Below are 19,683 nucleotides of genomic sequence, written 5' to 3'. Positions count from 1 at the left end.
TAAATGAGGCTAAAGAGTGCAGCAGGATAGCCTTTGAAAAATTGCCCCCAGAGCTTTTGGTTCGAAACTATAACCAAACGATGGCTTTTAACCTTCTCCACGCCGTGTCAAACACAAAAGCTGTCACTCAGACGCCACATCATTGAAGTTATGGCAGACTGGGGCCAATATTGTTATCAGAAGGTTAGTAATATTCAAACGCTTGTTTGTAAGTACAAGAATAGAATAGCATTTTATTTACAGAATACACGGTATATATACAAAAATCAAAGAAAGAGACATATTTACAATAGAGTGAGACAGAGATAGTTCCCCGCGCGGGGCGCGCGGAAGAGTGTGCGCGCGCGCGTGCCACTGCGCATGCGCGGCGCGAGTCGCTCTCAATAAAACTGAATTCTGCGCCGGCTGCGGTCCTTTCGCTCGCCGGCCGCCGTGGAGTCAACATCGTCTCGTCGTGCGCCGTGTCTCGCTCCGCTGCTACGCTCTCGCTGGTTGAAGACACGACGAGTCCGACGGGGATGCTGCAGGCTCCGGATATTAAACCGTCCTTCTCAGGACGATATAAAACTGCTCTTTTCAGAGCACGCAAACTGCCCTTCTCAGGGCACGTCCTGTTTCTCTGTTTAATCGCAGAGTTGTCAGTCGATCGCAAACTGTTCTTATCAGAACAATTCTGTGTTTCCGTTAAAACACACGATGTCAATCTAGTGTTCCCACAGGGTTCCCCCTCAAGCGAAGCGTACCGGCAGGCGAATAGTGCGGCCTCGGCGTGTTGTGCTTGTAGGTACTTGTGTGGTCGTGGTTGTGTCTGGTTCATTTCTTCGTTTCAGGATTCCTTTTTTCTGTTGTTGGTTGTTGTTGTTTTGTTGTGATGTCGGTAAACTCGGTGATACAATCGGTTGCGTAGTTTTGTTCGATGTTGTAGCTGTAGGTATACTCGTAGTTGTAGCTGTAGGTATTTTCGTTGCGATCGTAGTTGTAGTTATGTTAGGCGTTTTCGTTGAACTCGTAGCTGTAGGTATATTTGTTGCGGTCGTTGAAGTTGTAGGACTTGTAGGTATGTCCGTTGTACTCGTAGTTGTAGGTATTTCTTGCTCGGTGTCGGCGATGATGAAAGCGGGTTTTAGGCGGTCGATCGAAATATTCAACTGGCGATTAGGTAGCTGCAGTGTGAATACTTTGTCGTTGCGTTTTAGTACTCGGTAGGGTCCGTCGTAGGGTGCTTGTAGTGGCTTCTTTACGGCGTCGACTCGTACGAATACTTGTTCGCAGGTTTGAAGGTCGCGGTGGACGAAAATGGGTTTCTTGTTGCCATGCGGGATCATTGCGGTCGGCGTTAGGCTTTGTATGGTCGCTCGTAGTTTTTCGACGAAATCGGAGTCCATGGTGACATCTTCGCGCGTAGGTGTTAATAATTCGCCGGGTAGTCGTACGCTGCAGCCGTAGGTGAGTAGGGCTGGGCTTACACCGGTGTCTGTTCGTAGGGCGGCTCGTAGTCCAAGTAGAACGCTAGGTATTATGTCGATCCATGACCTCTCGATTTGTAGTCTGGCCTTGAGCGCAGCCTTGAGGCTTCTATGGAATCTCTCGCAAATTCCATTCGCCTGAGCATGGTACGGCGTTGTACGGGTTCTTTCGACGCCGAGTAAGCGGGTGAGTGACGCAAATACTCGACTCTCGAATTGCCGTCCTTGGTCGGTCGTGATGGTAGCGGGGCAGCCGAAGCGGGAGATCCAGCCTTCGTATAGAGCTTTAGCGACTTCTTCGGCGGTGATCTCGCATAAAGGTATCGCTTCGGGCCATCTAGTTGAGCGGTCGATCATGGTGAGTAGGTATCGGTGTCCGCTGGCGGTAGTAGGTAGAGGTCCTACGAGATCGATGTGAATGTGTTCGAATCTCGTAGTTGGCGGGAAACTCGAAATAGGGCTTGTGGTGTGTCGTTGAATCTTCGCACGTTGGCAGTGTACGCATACTTTTGCCCATTTGCCTACATCGGCATTTAGTCCGGGCCAAAAGTAGCGTTGAGCGACGAGTTTTCGTGACGTTTTGATTCCAGGATGACTTATGTTGTGTACTGCGTTGAAAGCGGCACGGCGATGCTCTTCGGGTACGTAAGGTCGTAAGTGCGGCGTCGATGTTTCGCAGTAGAGTTTGACTGTAGTTCCGGGAATTGTGACTTGTTTCATCGATAGGTTGTCTTGCTGTGCGAGTGATCGGATGGTGTCGCTATCTCGCTCTTGCGCTCTTGATAGTTGTTCGTAGTCGATAGGAGATGGACTTGCGATGGCTTCGATGCGAGATAGGGCGTCTGCAGCGGCGTTTTGCGTTCCGGGTATGTGTCGTATATCAGTAGTAAATTCACTGATATACAACAGCTGACGGGTGCGGCGCGGTGATTCGTTGTTATTGCTGGTTTTGGTGAATGCGTAGGTGAGCGGCTTGTGGTCGGTGAAAATGATAAGTTCTCGGCCTTCGAACATTTTCCGGAAGTGCTTCGTACTCAGGTATATTGCAAGTAGTTCTCGATCGAAGGTACTGTAGCGAGTCTGGGCGTCTGAGAACTTCTTGGAAAAGTAGCCGAGTGGTTGCCACGTGTCATTGATAAATTGGTTCAGTGAAGCTCCCGCGGCCTTGTCGCTCGCGTCGCTGAATATTGCTAGCGGGGCGTGATGGGAGGGGTGCGCGAGCAAAGCGGCGTTTTGGATGCTCGCTTTGCACGCGTCGAACGCTTCGTCAGCTTCGCCGTCCCAGCTGATTTCGGTCTTGTCGCGCTTTTTCGCATTGTGTAAGTATTTGCAGAGTGGTGCTTGAATTTGTGCGGCGTTTTTTATATTTTCGCGGTAAAAATTCAGCATGCCGAGGAATCTTCGTAGTTCATCGATGTTTTTCGGCTTAGGGTAATCGATGATTGCTTGAACTTTCTCGGTAGGTGGTCGAATGCCGTCTTTGCTGACTTCGTAGCCCAGGAACTTGACCGATGGCTGTCCGAATACGCATTTCGACGGGTTGATTGTGATACCGTAGTCTTCGAGTCTGCTTAGTATGGCACGTAGATGTTTCTCGTGCGTGGCTTCGTCGGACGATGCGACAAGTAGGTCGTCGACGAATGGGAACACGAAGTCGAGGTCGCGCAGTACTTCGTGAATGAAACGTTGAAACGTCTGTCCGCAGTTTTTGAGTCCGGGGCACATTCTCGGAAATTCGAATAGGCCGAATGGAGTTATGATGGCGCTCTTTTCGACGTCTTGAGCTGCTATTGGTAGTTGTTGGTAGGCGCGGTTGAGATCCAAGGTCGAGAATGTTTGCTTGCCGGCGAGTTGGTAGGTAAAATCACGTATGCGTGGGATTGGGTAGCGGTCGGGCTTAGTGATTGCGTTAAGCCGTCGGTAATCGCCACACACACGTAATTCGCCATTCTTCTTCGGTACGACGTGAAGAGGTGATGCCCAAGGGCTTTTGCTTGGTCTGCATAGGCCCTGTTCCATCATGTTGGCAAATTCTTTCTTCACGAGTTCGTAGCGGTGCGGTGCAATCGGACGTGGTCTGCAGTGAAGTGGTGGTCCGGTTGTTTCGATGAAATGTTCAACGTTGTGTTTCGGGCTGAGCTTCATGGAGGTGAGACGAGTTGTACCAGGGTAGTCGGCAAGTATGTTGTGGTACGATTGTTTCACGTCTATACTGCGCACGGTAGGTATGTTTGCAGTACAGAGTTGTGCGTCCGTATATAGTAGGGTCTTGCCGTCGATCAGTCGTCTCCTGGTGATGTCGACTATGATGTAGTGGTAGGCCAGGAAATCTGCACCGATGATGGGCTTCGACACTGCAGCGATGATGAACTTCCATCGGAATGGTCTTCGTAGATTGAGATCGAGCTCCAGCGTCTTCTCGCCGTAGGTAGGTATAACTGTATTATTGGCGGCGTACAGTTGGAAAGGTAGAGCTTGCGCCTTCGTGCCGGGTGTTCTTGGTAGGACGGAGATGTTCGCCCCAGTGTCTACCAAGAAGACGAGTTTGGTAGCTCGGTCTCGTACGAAGAGGCGGTGTGATTTGGTGGTAACGCCGGTTTCCGCCGCAGCCAACGTTACGCTAAGTTTTCCGATGTCGGAGTTGCCGGGATTGGTTTGAAACTGCACGGCTGTGCACATTTCTGGGCGTCCATACCAAATCGACGGTGGTAATGGCAGTACGGCATCGGCGAGCTTCTGCGGCTTCGTGGGCTTCGGTCTTGAGATTGGTTCCGTGAACGTGATGGGAAACGGCGGTTTGAGCGGCTGTAGCGTTGATTATAGTTTTCGCGCGGTCTCGAACGGAGCTCGGCGACTTCAAGTGATAGCCTTCTTATCTCGCCGATGAGGTACTGGGTGTCGAGAGCTGACGTAGACGGTTGAGGTGGTGGTGGCGGTAGCAGCGAAGGTGGTAGGACTGCGGGAGAAGAGACTGCGGCGATCTGGTGCGACGATGTTGGCGTGTGCTCCAACATTTTGTCGGCGAGCAGCGCGAGGTCCTCCAACGTAGTTTTAATTTTGAAAGCTTCGCTGACGGTAAGCACGGAGCGTATGTGTGGCGGGAGATGATCTAGCCACATCATCTGTATGGTAGTCTCGGGAAACTTTTCTTTGTTGAGCGTCTTCATGCGTCGTAACAGCTGACTGGGCTTCTGCTCTCCGAGCTCGACTTGGGATAACAGCTTCTTCGTCTGGGCGCTGTTGCTCTCTTCGTACACAGAGATAAGCCGGTTCTTAATTACGGTGTAGTAGTTCTCTTCTGGCGGGGAGTAGATGAGATCGCTTATGTTCTGTATGTCTTGTTTTTCCAGCTGCGCGATCACCATCTGCGCGAGTTGCGCCTGGCTCCTCTTCAGCTCTGCAGTGGCCGCCTCGAAACTGCAGAACCAGAGTATTGGCTGGTCTCGCCAGAACGGTGGGACACGCAGAGAGAGTGATATCGCCGCTACATCGTGAGATAGGAGTGCTGCTGCCGGAGATGGGCTGGTTTCTTCCGCCGGGGCATCGCTTTTTTTCTTGTCATCGGGACCCATGTTCTTGGTTGTGATCCTCTTCTTTCTTCTTATCCAGAGTCGGTGGTCACCACTATGGCAGACTGGGGCCAATATTGTTATCAGAAGGTTAGTAATATTCAAACGCTTGTTTGTAAGTACAAGAATAGAATAGCATTTTATTTACAGAATACACGGTATATATACAAAAATCAAAGAAAGAGACATATTTACAATAGAGTGAGACAGAGATAGTTCCCCGCGCGGGGCGCGCGGAAGAGTGTGCGCGCGCGCGTGCCACTGCGCATGCGCGGCGCGAGTCGCTCTCAATAAAACTGAATTCTGCGCCGGCTGCGGTCCTTTCGCTCGCCGGCCGCCGTGGAGTCAACATCGTCTCGTCGTGCGCCGTGTCTCGCTCCGCTGCTACGCTCTCGCTGGTTGAAGACACGACGAGTCCGACGGGGATGCTGCAGGCTCCGGATATTAAACCGTCCTTCTCAGGACGATATAAAACTGCTCTTTTCAGAGCACGCAAACTGCCCTTCTCAGGGCACGTCCTGTTTCTCTGTTTAATCGCAGAGTTGTCAGTCGATCGCAAACTGTTCTTATCAGAACAATTCTGTGTTTCCGTTAAAACACACGATGTCAATCTAGTGTTCCCACAAAGTGTCAAAACTGAAATTGAACTTTATGCATATGCATCGTAGGTCTATGTTGCTCTGTGGTCTGTGACCGATTAATCGGTCTTTGGCGTTGAACCTACGGTGCGGATATATCGGTCATTGGCGTCCAAAAGGTTAAGCAGGCCACAATTTTGTTTTGACGTACTCCTGAGGATCACATCGGAACTAGTGCCTCTCGCGATTTTTGACAATTATAATGCGAGATCTCCCTGCCTTTTTAGGGTTCCGTACCCAAAGGGTAAAAAGACTCCGCTGTCCGTCCGTCCGGCCGTCTGTCACCAGGCTGTATCTCACGAACCGTGATAGCTAGACAGTTGAAATTTTCACAGATGATGTATTTCTGTTGCCGCTATAATAATAAATACTAAAAACAGAATAAAATAAAGATTTAAGTGGGGCTCCCATACAACAAACGTGATTTTTGACCGAAGTTAAGCAACGTCGGGCGGGGTTAGTACTTGGATGGGTGACCGTTTTTTTGCTTGTTTTGCTCTATTTTTTGTTGATGGTGCGGAACCCTCCGTGCGCGAGTCCGACTCGCACTTGGCCGGTTTTTCTAACTGCATTAGCTACGGGTAGTCTACTCGCGGCGCTCTTGTGCTAGACCTACTGTTGGATAAAACTACACATTAGTTGGTAGACATACCTCTTATCTCCGGGCCCGTCATCTCTCTCCTGGTGGAATTGAACTCGGCACCCGGTCTCCGCCTGGATTTTCTTGATCATGTCTCCGCCGCGCCCGATCACAACGCCCACGGCTATTTTTGGTACTAATACCTGGACAGAAGCATAGAGAAATATAGTAAGACAAGAGTGCTCACTCCATACATCAGTTCAGACTATTAATTTCAGTGTCTACATCTAGCATCGAGTAGCGGAACTATCAGTACTGCTACTTGACAATAGATGTAGCATGTACTGATAGTTCCGCTACTCGATGCTAGATGCTAATAGTCTTTTTGGTACTAAAACTCATGTATGGAGTGAGCACTCTATGTATTTTTTTCTCTATGACAGAAGTAAGCAAAGTTGAACTGCAGGACTTTTAAGTTTCATCAAAATTATATAAAAAATACATTCCTCTTCTTGAAAAAATCCAAAAGTCATTTATTAGGTATCTCTACTGGAAAACACATGGGTACTATCCCTACATGTATCCCACGCCATTTGTGTTGGGAATGGTCTCATATGAAAGTCTTGAAGTACGTAGGCAGCTTGCAACAGTAAAATACTTCTATATAGGCTAATACGTGGTTCAATATTTAATCAGTTGCTACTAGAATATGTTCATTATAAGGTACCATCACCATTTGTTAGAACCACTCTCCGACCTCGCATTTCACCCCTGTTCGTAATTCCCAAGACCAGCACAATGACACTAGTCACTGACTCTATATGTCGCACTTAACCATATTAATATTAATTAATTTTTGTGATAAGCATATTATAATTAGTTTTAAGTACATACGTTTGTAACCCATAACTTGCATGTTTGGTTTAACTGTCAATGTAAAGTTGGTTAATTAAAATAAAATATCATATTTAAGCTATACTACAAGGGGAAGCTGAAATATTCGCAGCCTAAGCTAGAAAAATTAAAAAAAAAAAACTATGTTACTTTTTTCGCCGCCTCTTTGGCAGTTTAAATATTGCCGCCATTACAAACGATTATTAACGATGCTTCCGGTCTCCAGCGTCAGATCAGCAATTCAGCAATCATAAATACGTTACGTATATTTCGTAAACTCGTTGAATACTCATCCGAAGTGAAGTCAGCACGTCATGAGCGTCAAGATAGTGTGTAGACTTTTTTAACATAAAGGTACACCTCCCTCTGTATATTTTATTGTACCTTTTATATAATCAGTGAATCATTAAAATAACTTACAGGCTTAACTTAACTTAAGGCTCACATCCGCGGATGCGAATGTCAGGATAGGTACATAAAAAACGTCAAATATTACATTTTAGTCATTTTTATTTCAAAAACCCGGCCAAGTGCGAGTCGGACTCGCGTTCCAAGGGTTCCGTACATTAAGTCCCACTCACGCTTGACTGCTAATTTCTAATAGGTTTTTTTGGCTAATGACTAAATTATCTAGCAGTCTAGCACTTACGCCGATGCTAAGACGTTCCTGTACCGACTTGTTCCACATCCGCATCCGCATTAAATCCGCATCGATTTTATGCGGATGCGGATGTTGAAAATAATGCGAAAGTTCCGCGGTTGCGGATGCGGATATTCGCAACATCCCTGCTCTTGAGCACACTCCCCGAAGTGCAACCTGTAGAACCTGTTGGTGTACTAACCTCAGTTGGGAAGAAGAGACTGGGTGTAGACAGTCGAAGATGATGATCAAAGGGTTAGACCACAGGAGAACCAGGTATCTCTTGAAACTAGGTAAGAGCAGTCTGAGACTACTGACAGGTATCATTACAGGTCACAATACTCTCAACAGACACCTTAAGATAATGGAAATTAGTAGAGACGCCTCCTGCCCACACTGTGGTAAGGAGGAGACTAGCTTACATTTACTAGCAGAATGTACTATGTACGCGGCACCGCGATATAATACATTCGGTAGAGACACACTGAAAGAACACGAACTAAAGGACGTCGAACTCAAAGATGTCCTTCTGTTCTGCAGGAAAAGAAGATTCGAGGAGAATAGTCCAGGGAACAGGGCTGAATGAACGCGACACGCGATCGACAGCCCGCCTGCATCCGGCCGGGCGTCCCTACACTACATCTACATCTACATCTACGCTTGACTGCTAATTTCTAATAGGTTTTTTTGGCTAATGACTAAATTACCTAGCAGTCTAGCACTTACGCCGATGCTAAGACGTTCCTGTACCGACTTGTTCCACATCCGCATCCGCATAAGCTCCGCATCGATTTTATGCGGATGCGGATGTTGAAAATAATGCGGAAGTTCCGCGGTTGCGGATATTCGCAACATGCTCTTGAGCACACTCCCCGAAGTGCAACCTGTAGAACCTGTTGGTGTACTAACCTCAGTTTGGTTGCCGCCCATATGGTTGCCCTGGTCTTGGGGCGAGTACACGTCGTCGTACTGGCGACCGCCGCCGCCGCCGCCGGCATCCTTGTCGGCTAACAGCTCGAACACAAGCTGCTTCGCGTGTTCCACTTTGCTCGGGTCGCCTGAGATACGTAGGGGCTTCTCCTGCGAGTAATAAAACAAGATGTTTAACTATTCAGCTCCCACGGCTCATATATGAGCCGCAACGCTTATGGTGACGTCGCATCGTGGGATTTGACAGGTTAAGGGGCTACCTGCGGTTTTCATCGATTTTTGACAAGTTTTGAATCGTATCTCCTACTTTTGCACCACATATAGAATTATAAGACAAACGGCTATCAGTTCTTCAATCTTTTATCTCCATTTTTGTTAACCCGATTTTGAAAGAAATGAATGCTTATTTTTTTAAGTTTTTTTTTTAATCATTGTCTAAAAAAACACTTTTTTCGTATCTAGTTTTCTGTGAAGGATCTTAGATACATGAAATCTACATATTTGGGTTCGTCTTTGACGTCTCGAAAAACGTGTAAAGGATTTTAATTTTAAACTAATTAACACAAAAGTTATGGCCAGAAAACCAGTTTTTTAGCCTAAATTTGAAGTAAATAGGGGATACTATATTGCTCAAAGCCGTTGCTGTTAATATGATAAGCTACAAAAAATATTAGAAAACTAAGGCATTCAGATGGAAGATCATTGGAGTGGGGGAGCCCCTTAAACAGTTTTTCATTCAAAATGAATGAAAATGTATGTTTACTATTTTCTATAAATTTACTATTGGTGTCTCAACGCTTCCGTCATAGTGACATCACTAGTAGTTAGGCATTCGATGTCGGGCCGTGAGCGAGCGCGGTCGTGTCACGTTTGTATTGGCGAGCAGTTATATAACAATAAACTTACATATTCCGTGTTGGGTCCGTCCTGGATGACGACCATCTTGGCGCCAGACTGCTCCTGCAGCTGTTTGATGGTCTTGCCGTTCTTGCCGATGATCAGACCCACTTTGGGACCGGGTAGCATCACTTCTTCCTGTTAACAAAATTAAGGATTAAAACAATTAAAAAACGTAACTTTCACACAGAAAATGCATGGAAAGGGTATGAGAAAATTGGCAAAATCGATATTTTTTATTTTTATTTAATGTTTAACAGGACCTTTATACGTTTGTACATATCAGCCCTAAAAATCGATATTTAAACAGAGGCATTTAAGAGAAATTGGGTCACGATCCATAAGACTTTTAAGAGAAGTGTCTTCTCTTAAAATTTAGGAAAATTTCTACTTTCTTGGGTTTTTGTGGCTTATGATCACATTTCGGTATCTCTATTGCATAATTGTTGTCCCATTCAGAACGATTGATTTTTAGCTGCTGAACTTAGAAGGTTACATAATTACAAGTAACACTTACAGCAAGGTACTTACTTAAAGGTGCGGGACGTGGGTGACGTCATTGCCAAGCTTAAGTGGAGTTGGGCGGGACATGTTGCTAGGCAGAGTGATGGCAGGTGGACCAAAATGTTGACGGATTGGTGGCCGCTTACGGATGAAAGAAGCGCCTGGCGTCCGTTGGCTCGTTGAGTGGATAACGTTCGAAGTATCGCGGGGCACTTTTGGATGAAACTAGCACAGGACCGGGACAAGTGGCGTACAAGAAGAGAGGCCTATGCTCAGCAGTGGGCGACCGAAGGCTAAAATGATGATGATGAACACTTACAGTAATCGCGAGGCCACCACCACCACCACCACCGCCGCCGCCGCCGCCACCGCCGCCGCCGCCCCTCTGCATGGGCGGGCTGCCCATGTCCCCGCCGCCCATGCCCATGCCCATGCCGGGCCCGTCGTGTTGAGGCGCGTTTTCTCGCCCGCGATGGTTCACTATTTGGTTCACCAGTTCCCTGTAAAAAAATCTTGTTAGTGACTAGCATATTATACAATTTCTAGCCCCAAACGTAACGTATGTGGGTGAATCAACTTTTTCATGTCACTCGTTGATTTTTAGGCATTTAAATTCACCACACACGCTTTTTTGTGATACGTATAAACCCTTTCCATTGAGGGTCGTCTACTAAGCGTGTCAGGAGGAGGTGTACAATGTCTTCTAACAAACTATGCTACTATTGTCTCTTGGCTGACCGGACAGAATAACAACAAGAAATAGTTGATCCACCCATGTAAGGGTGTGTCCTTGTTGCAGTATCTTACGCAGGAGCCTGTATTTGTGTAAATGTCACTAACCTGGCGCGTGCGATGGCCTCCCTGGAGCCAGTGAGAGTGCAGACGCGGTCCGGCTGACCACCGGAGCCGGGAGCCATTTGGATCTTGCAACCGGACTCGGCTTGCAATCGGGTGATCTGCTCACCGCCACGACCGATAACTGTGAACAAGTTATATTGTTAACACTGTTTCTTTGGGCGGATAATGACTTTCAATGTCTTTTTACAAGACTATTACTACTATATACCTACTATATATATTTTGTTTGACATGTATTCCGTTATTTATTTACTTATTCTGAAATTTCTGAACTTATCTTATAAATTGTTAGTGTTAATAGTTTGTATTGTTTTTTGATTATCATTGTTGACATTTTATAATCATACGTTTGCATGCTACATTATTGACGACCATAATGTAAATTCATATAGATTAGCGTAAGAATAATTTATACTGTAATTTATCATTATGAAATAAATAAACTAAACTAAACTATTATTAGCGAATAATTTCTTATTTGTGTTATTCAAGCTGAATTTTATTTCGTTGCAGATTTCGGATTTCCATAAATCTTTGGTGAATCTAATAGGTAGATAGCTCCCTATTATGTACAATATACCTAGGCGCAATTTCACCGCATGCCCTAAAACATTTCCCCTTAATATGAAAACGTAAGGATATTTCGTAACCCAATGGATAGACGAAAAAATCGACAACAAAATGCTAATCGACCCATTCACTCAATACCAAATCCAAAGAGTAAAGTACAGTTAAATTGTTATTTGTATCATGTTATGTATTGTTAATTGTATCCGAGATACTAAAATGACAAATTTTTTTTGATGATGTTTGGGCAGTTAATTGGCTAATCGCGTTATTATGGGATATAAACACAATCTATAAGCCATTTTATCCTGAGTAAGAGACTAGACTAGATTATAGTATATCTCTTAATTCAGTGTGCGTATGTGTGTGTATAAAGGCCTCTAAATCTTTCCACCGTAGTCTGCCATGGGCCACTTTATTCCATTTTGGACCCGCCGTTAGTTTAAGATCATCCTTCCATCTTGCTAGAGGCAGGCGTGTCTCACTCCGCGATTTCGTCGCTTTGCTACAGGTAGCTAAAAGTACATCCGTTCGGCCCCAATTTTGGGGAGAGCCATAAGCCGCGCGTGGCGCTGTCGCCACCTAGCGACCATATCTGTGCTGATCGTAACAGACGCGTTTTGTTAGAGAGTGAGTCTTCTGTACTTAGTACTATTATTTATTCTGTGCTAGAGGTCTTCTCTAGCGCCGTTAGCAGATCTTGGATACTAGTGTGTTAGGATTTGGATCCACTTTTCCCGTTTTTCTCTAAACATATGCCCATACCATCTCCACTTCTGCGATTACCTGTCCCTTCAACAAAACATCAATGTCCCCCTTTTCTTAAATCCCTCACAAAATGAGCCGCCTGCTAAATGATTGCCATTTAATTTGATGAATATCTAATGACATTACCAATCTCATTAGTTCATGTCATTAGTCAAGGCAAATTAGTGAATAATTCAAGCATTGAGTGACATTTAGCTCTAGACTAGTATGGCAAAACGCCAGGTGTTGCGAAAACGTGCTCAGGACATTTGTTTGAAATAAATCAATTTCTCCTGCGACTATACGTACTTACGTTTTTAGGGTTCCGTAGCCAAATGGCAAAAAACGGAACCCTTATAGATTCGTCATGTCTGTCTGTCTGTCTGTCTGTCCGTCTGTCTGTCCGTCCGTATGTCACAGCCACTTTTCTCCGAAACTATAAGAACTATACTGTTGAAACTTGGTAAGTAGATGTATTCTGTGAACCGCATTAAGATTTTCACACAAAAATAGAAAAAAAACAATAAATTTTTGGGGTTCCCCATACTTCGAACTGAAACTCAAAAATTTATTTTTCATCAAACCCATACGTGTGGGGTATCTATGGATAGGTCTTCAAAAATTATATTGAGGTTTCTAATATCATTTTTTTCTAAACTGAATAGTTTGCGCGATAGACACTTCCAAAGTGGTAAAATGTGTGTCCCCCCCCCTGTAACTTCTAAAATAAGAGAATGATAAAACTAAAAAAAATATATGATGTACATTACCATGTAAACTTCCACCGAAAATTGGTTTGAACGAGATCTAGTAAGTAGTTTTTTTTTATACGTCATAAATCGCCTAAATACGGAACCCTTCATGGGCGAGTCCGACTCGCACTTGACCGCTTTTAGTCTTTAATTTTTGCGTTCATAGTTTTAGGCATCCATACCGGAAGGGTGACATAGAATCCTATCCTGTATTTCAATCGTAATAGGAAGTCAGTTAAAACTTTCGACGTTTTTAGGGTTCCGTACCCAAAGGGTAAAAACGGGACCCTATTACTAAGACTCCGCTGTCCGTCCGTCCGTCCGTCTGTCACCAGGCTGTATCTCACGAACCGTGATGGCTAGACAGTTGAAATTTTCACAAATGATGTATTTCTGTTGCCGCTATAACAACAAATACTAAAAACAGAATAAAATAAACATTTAAGTGGGGCTCCCATACAACAAACGTAATTTTTGACCGAAGTTAAGCAACGTCGGGCGGGGTCAGTACTTGGATGGGTGACCGTTTTTTTGCTTGTTTTGCTCTATTTTTTGTTGATGGTGCGGAACCCTCCGTGCGCGAGTCCGACTCGCACTTGGCCGCTTTTTTTTGTTTTAGGTTGCTGACTAGGTTGCACGCGATTGGCGGGGCGGTGCGAGCAACCGCTAACGCGACTCGAACAAGATGTATAGACTGAAATGAATCTGTTGTGGACGACAGCTGCTGGCCACTCCCCCATCAACAACCAGCCTGTTCATCATCATAATGTATACTCACTTAGGTCAAAACTTGTTGGGCACCCGGATGGGCAGTCATGTACACTCAGCTTCAGAGAACTGACCCCCTGCACAGGCCCGGATCTAGGGTAGAGCGAGTGGAGCGGCCGCTCTAGGCGCCGGATGGCAAGGGGGGCGCCAAAATGGCAAATGAGAATAAAAAAAGTTTTAAAAGACGTGAGTGTGGCGGGGGCTCAAAATACGCTTGAAAATTTCAAGGAAGGGCGCCAAAACCCGATTTCGCTCTACCCTGATCAAGGCCTCGGGCCGGCACTGCCCCTGCATAAATTTGTTTGCATGGCGGGTCAACTATCTCTGCAGCTGACTGACATGTTGAGGGTCTGGGTCATCAGATGTGACCGGGCCTGGCTCCTGTATGTCTAAGATATGTGTATAATAACTCACTCAGGCCCATCATCTTGTCCGGAACTCGGATGTACTCATTGAGGATTTGGTCTTGCATCGGGCCAGGCAGAGCAGGTGCCTGTATGTCTGTAGTAGAGATGGGCCGAATATAGTATGCCGACAGCGAATATTCCGCCGAATGTTCGGTTCAAATCTTACCGGACCGAATATTCGGCTGAATTATTCGGTTCATCTATAACATTCTGATTAACCATTCGAAAACGCTTCAATTACCTACATTAGCAGCTAAAAATAAGCCGCTTCTTAGGAAACAAAAAGGTCAAAAGTGTAAAGGCAAGGGACTTGCAAACAAATTTTCAACACTCGTCAAATAATTAAAACAACCCATGAATAGGGTATACTCCTACTAGTTAAATCAGTTTCTTAACTGTCAAAACGATTTGCTAATATGGAATTTATATGAAACATTACACAATGACGTCACGATCAACTCGCCTACTTTTTATATTTCTATCCGATTTAATAGACAAGTCTTTTATAACTTAAAAGAATTTTATAACTTTGTAAACCTAAATGTGTATTAAAATTTAGTTTAAGATAGGATATTAAAACTTAGTTTAAGAAAAAAAAAGGGTAAAACTGTTGATACTCACCAAAAAATGTACCTAGTTATACTTCCTGTACCTACACAGTTTATACAATAAATATTTCTGAACTCTGATTTATTAAATTTGTTAAACTTAAACTTGTGTTCAAAAATAACTGCTATCTGTTTTTCAAATAATTATCTGGTGGTTAATTTATTTTAATTACCTACAGTCAAATACCCTATTCAACATGTCTCATCGTGAGTTTTAATTACATACACGTAATCTGGAAGACAATAACTACCTGAAAAGTTTTGGAGGAGTTTACATTTTACAAGACAAACATAATAAAAAGTATTTGCCGAATATTCGTCACTTTAACCGAATTATTCGGCCGAATACGAACATTGTAAAAACTTAAAACTTTCACGATCTTTACTCTTAATTATTTATTACAACGGGACTTAATCGCCTAAAATTAAATTTTACCTCCAGCGTTTCCTGGTCTCCTCCGAGAACGCCGTCCTCGAAACGTCAGAGGTAAATTTAAAACTAAACGCGATTAAGTCCCTTTGTAGTAAACAATAATTGTAAAAGCTTGCCGGATACCGAATAATTACCGAATATTCGGCCCATCTCTAGTTATAGTATGTTTATGGTCACTTACTCAGGCCAAATTTGTTTTCCGGAACACTGAGGGTCTGGTGATGAGCAGAGGCAGATTGCCTCCTGTATAACGTCAAAGACAAAAGCCACATTACAGGCTAGCATACACGGGGTCCAAGATAGAGCGGCTTGGAGAGCACTGGTGAAGTGTCCACAGTCACGACCCACAGCCATGAAGATACCTGTATGATAACTTACTCAGGCAACAATCTTGTCGGGTACCCGGGATTTACTCATTAACCTGTCCTGTCCCACGAGCATTAACTTAAAATGAAAGTTGCTTTAATAATGTACATATGTCCCTATCCTTTTTCACCCAGATTTGATCCTTTGGGAGAGGACAGGTTAAGGGTTCTGCATCAGGTCAGATAGAGCCGAGGCTGGAATTGCCTCCTGTTGTATGTATGACTCACTTAAGCCAACCATCTTGTCCGGCACCCGGATGTACTCGTTCAGGGTCTGGTCCTGCATGAGGCCAGGAGGGGCCGGGGCTGGGGGTGTGGGGTTAGCCGCGGCGATGCGCGCCGCAGCCGCCGCTGCCGCTGCAGCAGCCGCCGCCGCCGATGATGAACTAGTGATTGAATTTTTATTTATTAAGTATGCATTAAAATATAACACTTTACACCCTTATTCATAAACATTTACTAAAGTTGACAAGCCGATAATAATCATATGTCCCTTTCCGACATATTGGTATGATGGAAAGGGACAAACAATTATTATCGACTTGTCAACTTTAGTAAACGTTTATGAATAAGGAGTTTAGTCTTTATAGTAATGTAGGTAGGTGATTTTATTTGCTTTACATTGAATTCTACATATTGGTATTTCAAAAACCCGACAAGTGCTAGTTGGACTCGCCCACCGAGGGTTCGATACTTTTTAGTATTTGTTGTTACATTGGCAACAGAAATACATCATCTGTGGGAATTTCAACTGTCTGCAACTAGGTGCATGAAATACAGCCTGGTGACAGACAGACGGGCAGTGGAGTCATAGTAATAGGGTCCCGTTTTGACTCTTTGGGTACGGAACCCTAAAAAGTGAAGAAAATTAGTTTTTTATTGTAACTTCGATTCTTACCTCATTGCTGCGTGTTGTTGTTGATATGCCGGGTCAATTGAAGCCAATTTCTTTGCGCTCGGCTCAGGTCCGTCTTCCAAAGGTCTCTTGCTACCACCACCCTCGATTTTAGCAGCAACCTAACATCAACACAATTTAGGTGAATTTTCCATTTAAATTTGACGTTTCAACCAACTTCAACTAAATTGACACTAATTCGTGTTAATTAGACGTTTGAATACCTCTTATTTTTTTAAAGGAAGTAAAATCACCACGAGAAAGTTCATAATTTAAGTAGGTTATAGTGAATTTAACGTTTTTTAGCGGCTACTAAAGTCATCCGCCAATGAAAAGAGGGTGGATTATGTCAGGGAGATACGTTACAAGTTGCGAATAAAGGAGGTAAACAGACATTTTTGCATTAACTATACGGACGTTACCAATACACCAATAAATAGGTACAAAATGCAGTTTGTCTTACCAATTTAGCACGTTGTAGAGCAGCCGCAAATCCCGCCGGTTGGCTATTGTTTTGAAGCGTAGCCATAGAAGAATAATCACTCATGTTTGATTTAAGTACACATTCAGTCGTTATACGGCAGCCATTAAAAAGGATCAAATAACCCAAAATAAATTTATTCGGTTGTCGCAACTCGCGTCGCGAGAAAAGACGCGGCGTACCAGAGACACGAAAACTCTAGGCAAGAGTATTTTATAGTTGTGCGTACATTTCGAAATATTTTGCAATACTAACTATAAGATATGTAAAGTTTTATGCTTTTATTACTAATCTTTTCCAATTATCCTAAAATAATACTATATTTGCTATATGATCATGTTTTATGAATATTGTTTAATTTCTAAATGCGATATAAATAGAAATTTGCTCGATTAACGCCTATAAAGAACCTAAAATGCTTGTCTATGCCATTTTTCAATTCGCGTTTAGTTTTTGCATAGCGAAAACTAATTCCTATTAATATTGATAAGTACAAAGGTTGAATAATAAAAAAATATATATCATCATCTTCCTCGCGTTGTCCCGGCATTTTGCCACGGCTCATGGGAGCCTGGGGTCCGTTTGGCAACTAATCCCAGGAATTGGCGGCACTAGTTTTTACGAAAGCGACTACCATCTGACCTTCCAACCCAAAGGGTAAACTAGGCCCTTATTGGGATTAGTCCGGTTTCCTCACGATGTTCTCCTTCACCGAAAAGCGACTGGTATCAAATGATATTTCGTACATAAGTTCCGAAAAACTCATTGGTACGAGCCGGGGTTTGATTTGAACCCGCGACCTTTGGATTGCAAGTCGCACGCTCTTAGGGTATGCGCGCACGGGCAACTTAGTCGCCAGGCGACTTATTTGTCTCTTACGACAAATTAATCGCCTCCTCGCCGTGATGCGCGCACGAGAGCGACAGCAACACGACTTTTTTCTACGCAGTCATCAACATGGATTGCGAAGAGACGGCTGTGGTCGTTGCACTCGTATTAATTGATGGAGTTTGTATAAACAACATCAGCTATGCAGACGACATGGTGTTGCTCACGCCATCTCTCGGCGCAAAAACTTGCTCGGTGTCTGTGAGAGGTATGCAGTGGACCATGGGCTCAGATACAATGCTAAGAAGAGTGAATTCCTAATCTTCAAGGCTGGTGCTAAGACGTACGAGGTTGTGCCACCAATTGCTCTGTGTGGTACCCATTTAAACCGAGTTAAGCATTTTAAGTATCTGGGCCACTGGGTCACTGAAGACCTCTCTGACAATATGGACATAGAAAGGGAGAGGAGGGCGCTGTCTGTTCGCTGCAATATGTTGGCTCGGAGATTTGCAAGCTGTACTAGAAAAGTAAAACTAACGCTATTTAGGGCATACTGCCAGTGCTTTTACACCTGCAATCTCTGGGTCAATTATACGCAGAGGACGTATAGCGCACTCCGTGTGCAATATAATAATGCATTTAGGGCGTTGCTGGGGCTTCATCGGAGGTGCAGTGCTTCGGGCATGTTTACGGAGGCGGGAATTGATGGCTTTCATGCGATCATGAGGAAGCGCTGCGCCTCATTGTTAGAAAGGATGCGGGGGAGCCCTAGCAGCCTTCTAAAGGTGTTCGCCGACAGGTGGGATTCACCCATGCTGAAAAGATGGATCGGCCTTCACTCGACATTGGTAAATTTTAATTGGTAATATTTAAATTTTAATTGATGACATGTTTTTTATTATAATTCATTTTTTATTATCGACCGATTTACATTTATTTTTATTATATTAATGTTTTTATTTATTTCTGTAATGAATATTTCAATTATGTCATTTTATAATTTTACCTATTTCTGAATTTTATTGTACCATTGTAGTTTTAATATTTTATTGACAGTATTAATGAATGTGTGCTCATCCGGTTTGTCTGTGTTTTGTGACTGTATTATTTATTAACAATAGTCTTAAGTTATGCTTTAATTGTAAATATACACTAACACTTTTATGGGCTTTGCCTGAAATAAATGATTTTATTATTATTAAAAAAAACCGATAAAAACGTCGAAAAAATCAATATTGGGTCACATTGGGTGCATCCAATTATGACTATGTTGTTTAAGTTAAATAAAGGAAACTACTTAATAAATAATTATTACAAAATATATAGAGGTCTCCATTCCACTTCTTCAATTAGCCTACTATTATCGATTATCATCTTCTACGACCGGCATTTTACTTCGTATTGAATGCGGGTGCGTATCCGTACATGTACACATACAGGGTTACTTTTTAGTCAGTTAACAAACTTCGTATAAATGATCGCTAAGGTAAATGAAATATACGTTTTGTTTTATTTTTATCCCTTCTCAAATGAGAAAAAAGAAAAGTGCACCCAAATGATTCCACAGAAACAGTAGAAGACTTGGTCACCCTACTTTCTGACGGCCGTGGCGGGGGCGAGGAGTGAGCGGGGCACCCGCTCGCGGCCAGTGGCAGCGCTTGCGCAGGGGGTAAGAGTGGTGGGCGGGCGGGGAGCTTTGCGGTGTGGGCAGAGTTCAAAGATGGCCGCTTTTGTTCTTCGCCGCGCAGGCGGAGGGCCCCCCCCCCCTGTCTTGGACGGGTCGATGCCCGGCGGTTTTAAATTGATTCCAAATCTTCCTTCATACTTTCACGGGCTTAGGACCGTCAAAACCCATG

At 44.1% G+C, this 19,683-nt stretch overlaps 1 protein-coding gene across 1 annotated transcript in view; it reads right to left on the bottom strand.

Annotated features, from left to right (window-relative positions):
- Positions 1-17,187, bottom strand: part of LOC134657864 (far upstream element-binding protein 3) — a 34,409-nt gene extending 17,222 nt beyond the window's left edge. Inside the window, exons 1-8 of the mRNA XM_063513444.1 lie at positions 16,982-17,187; positions 16,522-16,640; positions 15,852-16,009; positions 10,959-11,097; positions 10,438-10,618; positions 9,624-9,752; positions 8,697-8,867; positions 6,326-6,456 (exon numbers count right to left, since the gene is read on the bottom strand). Coding sequence (XP_063369514.1) covers positions 6,326-6,456; positions 8,697-8,867; positions 9,624-9,752; positions 10,438-10,618; positions 10,959-11,097; positions 15,852-16,009; positions 16,522-16,640; positions 16,982-17,065 — 1,112 coding nt within the window. The 5' untranslated portion in view covers positions 17,066-17,187. The remainder of the gene's footprint in view (positions 1-6,325; positions 6,457-8,696; positions 8,868-9,623; positions 9,753-10,437; positions 10,619-10,958; positions 11,098-15,851; positions 16,010-16,521; positions 16,641-16,981) is intronic.
- Positions 17,188-19,683: the final 2,496 nt, after the last annotated feature.

Source organism: Cydia amplana, chromosome 21 (genome assembly GCF_948474715.1).
Source record: "Cydia amplana chromosome 21, ilCydAmpl1.1, whole genome shotgun sequence".
Lineage (NCBI taxonomy): Eukaryota > Metazoa > Arthropoda > Insecta > Lepidoptera > Tortricidae > Cydia > Cydia amplana.
This window is presented reverse-complemented; position numbering and strand designations above follow the sequence as displayed.